The 1990-nt window shown below is 39.5% G+C and overlaps 1 protein-coding gene across 9 annotated transcripts in view; it reads right to left on the bottom strand.

Moving 5' to 3' along the window:
• Positions 1-743, bottom strand: part of Cpsf6 (cleavage and polyadenylation specificity factor subunit 6) — a 14804-nt gene extending 14061 nt beyond the window's left edge. For 3 of the 9 annotated variants that reach the window (XM_018024785.2, XM_026813587.1, XM_026813588.1), the window contains exons 1-2: positions 575-740; positions 193-225 (exon numbers count right to left, since the gene is read on the bottom strand). In XM_018024785.2, the coding sequence (XP_017880274.1) occupies positions 193-225; positions 575-631 (90 nt within the window). In that variant the 5' untranslated portion in view covers positions 632-740. Of the gene's footprint in view, positions 1-192; positions 226-574 lie in introns of all 9 variants that reach the window. The other 6 variants (XM_018024786.2, XM_018024787.2, XM_018024788.2 and 3 more) reach the window with 3 other exon arrangements.
• Positions 744-1990: the final 1247 nt, after the last annotated feature.

The raw sequence follows: 1990 nt of genomic DNA, 5'->3' as shown, positions 1-1990 counted from the left end.
ATACACATATATATATTGGCTTGTTGAATAATTAATCGACCCTCGCAAGGATGAAAAAAGATCTACAAAAAAAAGCGAAAGAAACGTACGTGAAAATGGAAACAAACAGCTTAATAAAATGGTGTCTCATGCAACAATGAAAGGTCTATGAAAAGGTTCACTAATAAACAAAGAGCTACGAGACGTCCTTACCGCCAACACCATTTTGCTTTTCTTCCCGTGAAACTGTATTACACGTATTCGTTTTTTTAGCTTTTCTCGATGCAACCGAACGTGCACGCTGCACGGTAATTATGTAACGGAACACGGGAAGTGTTTATCGGCCGTAATAATCGAACGCAACAACTATATCCGTCGCGAGTTAACGTCGTATTACAAGAATATCGTGAACCGTTTGAACGAGTATCACCGCGTTCGTAGCAATCTAGTGTCTCTCCTCCATGACGCCGCGAGCAAGCCCACTCTAGTACCGCATTTTTCTCACAGTTCCCTACGTTTCTTATACGGACAGCCGATTAACAGCAACGTGTACCCAATCGTCTGTTACTTATTAACAATGATAAAAACGAATTACCTGCGCGAAATCTTGCTCGAGATCGTCGGCGTACAAATCAATGTCACCGTCCGCCATTTTACGTACACCGACGCTCACTGCATTTGATGAAGGCGCCAACCCTTCGAGATTAGGCGTTATAGGAGAAAACGTGCCAATTACGTAGCGTTCTCCTACCAAACGGACGTGACGTCACCGTCGACATTTTGCTTCCCGAGAACGCATTCGCCGAGCAAAATCACTAATTTATCACTAGACTGCGGATTTTATGCATTTTGAAGAAAATTGAATGAAATTATCAAAAACTAAGTGATGAAAATTGAAACACATTTCTTAAACTGATACCACGAATGCTTTTTTGCATAAAAATCCGAAGTTCGTTTATTTCAGTGATCGCAGGATTACGATCACGATTGATCTTTTTATCTTTTGTATGAATCCTTTTACTACTAGCAGAGAGGAAATGAGAGTGCTCACGGCCCAGGTTTCGGTGTCCCCAATTCGATGGTGCTGCCAAAGCTAAATTTTGCAGGGATCTGACACGTTCAGTTCAACGTTTAGCATTTACCAGAACCAACTGGACAGAGATCTGCCCTGTCCAGTTCAACGTTTAGCATTTACCAAAACCAACTGCACAGAAATCTTCTCTGTCCAGTTCAACGTTTAGCGTTTACAAGAACCAACTGAATAGAGATCTGCCCTATCCAGTTCAACGTTTAACATGTACTTAGAATAGAACGAAAGAATCATTTCAACGCCAGCAAATACGTAATGAAGGTCAGCCAATATTACGAGATGTTCACACTCGTATTGTTAATAATTGTAAATAATTGTTAGGAGATTGTCTTTATAAGTGAACTTCGAATTTAATGAGAAACGGGGTTATGGAAATAAAGACTGGATTTAATTCTCTTCAAATTAAGAGAGAAAGAAATTTATTACGACCTGAAAGACGCTCCTCCCGTTCCCTGTATCCAGAAATTTATATTACTTTATATGCCATCATATTAGGATCATCCCGTTGTTCTTCGTCCATTCGCCTGTAATTCCGTTAATTTAATCTCGAGTTTGCAGTACGCGCATCCACCGGTGTTTACATAATTGTCGGAGTTATTTATTATTTCTCGCGACGGCTCGGCCGACTGTCTGAACGTTACACCGTTTCTTATGGCCCGTCATAAGTCGTATGAAAATATTATTAATGCCGAGCGATGCTGTTAAATCTGTTAACCGTTAATGTCGAAACAATATTTTAATACAAACGAATTTCTTTTACTAATGTGACTCCATTTATTTTATTGTATAAAATACTTGTCCCCATTTTCTTAGCATGGTATGTTTACTTGTAAATGGGCAGAATCCCTAAGAATGACCGTTTCTTCCATCGTTAATAACGTTTCTGTTAATATAACAGTAGCTTGTTGTGATATGGAGAGG

The sequence above is a fragment of the Ceratina calcarata genome, unplaced genomic scaffold, assembly GCF_001652005.2.
Source record: "Ceratina calcarata isolate Rehan_Ccalc_2016 unplaced genomic scaffold, ASM165200v1 scaffold339.2, whole genome shotgun sequence".
NCBI classification, from domain to species: domain Eukaryota; kingdom Metazoa; phylum Arthropoda; class Insecta; order Hymenoptera; family Apidae; genus Ceratina; species Ceratina calcarata.
Note: the sequence above shows the minus strand (reverse complement) of the source record. Positions and strands in the feature narration are given on the sequence as shown.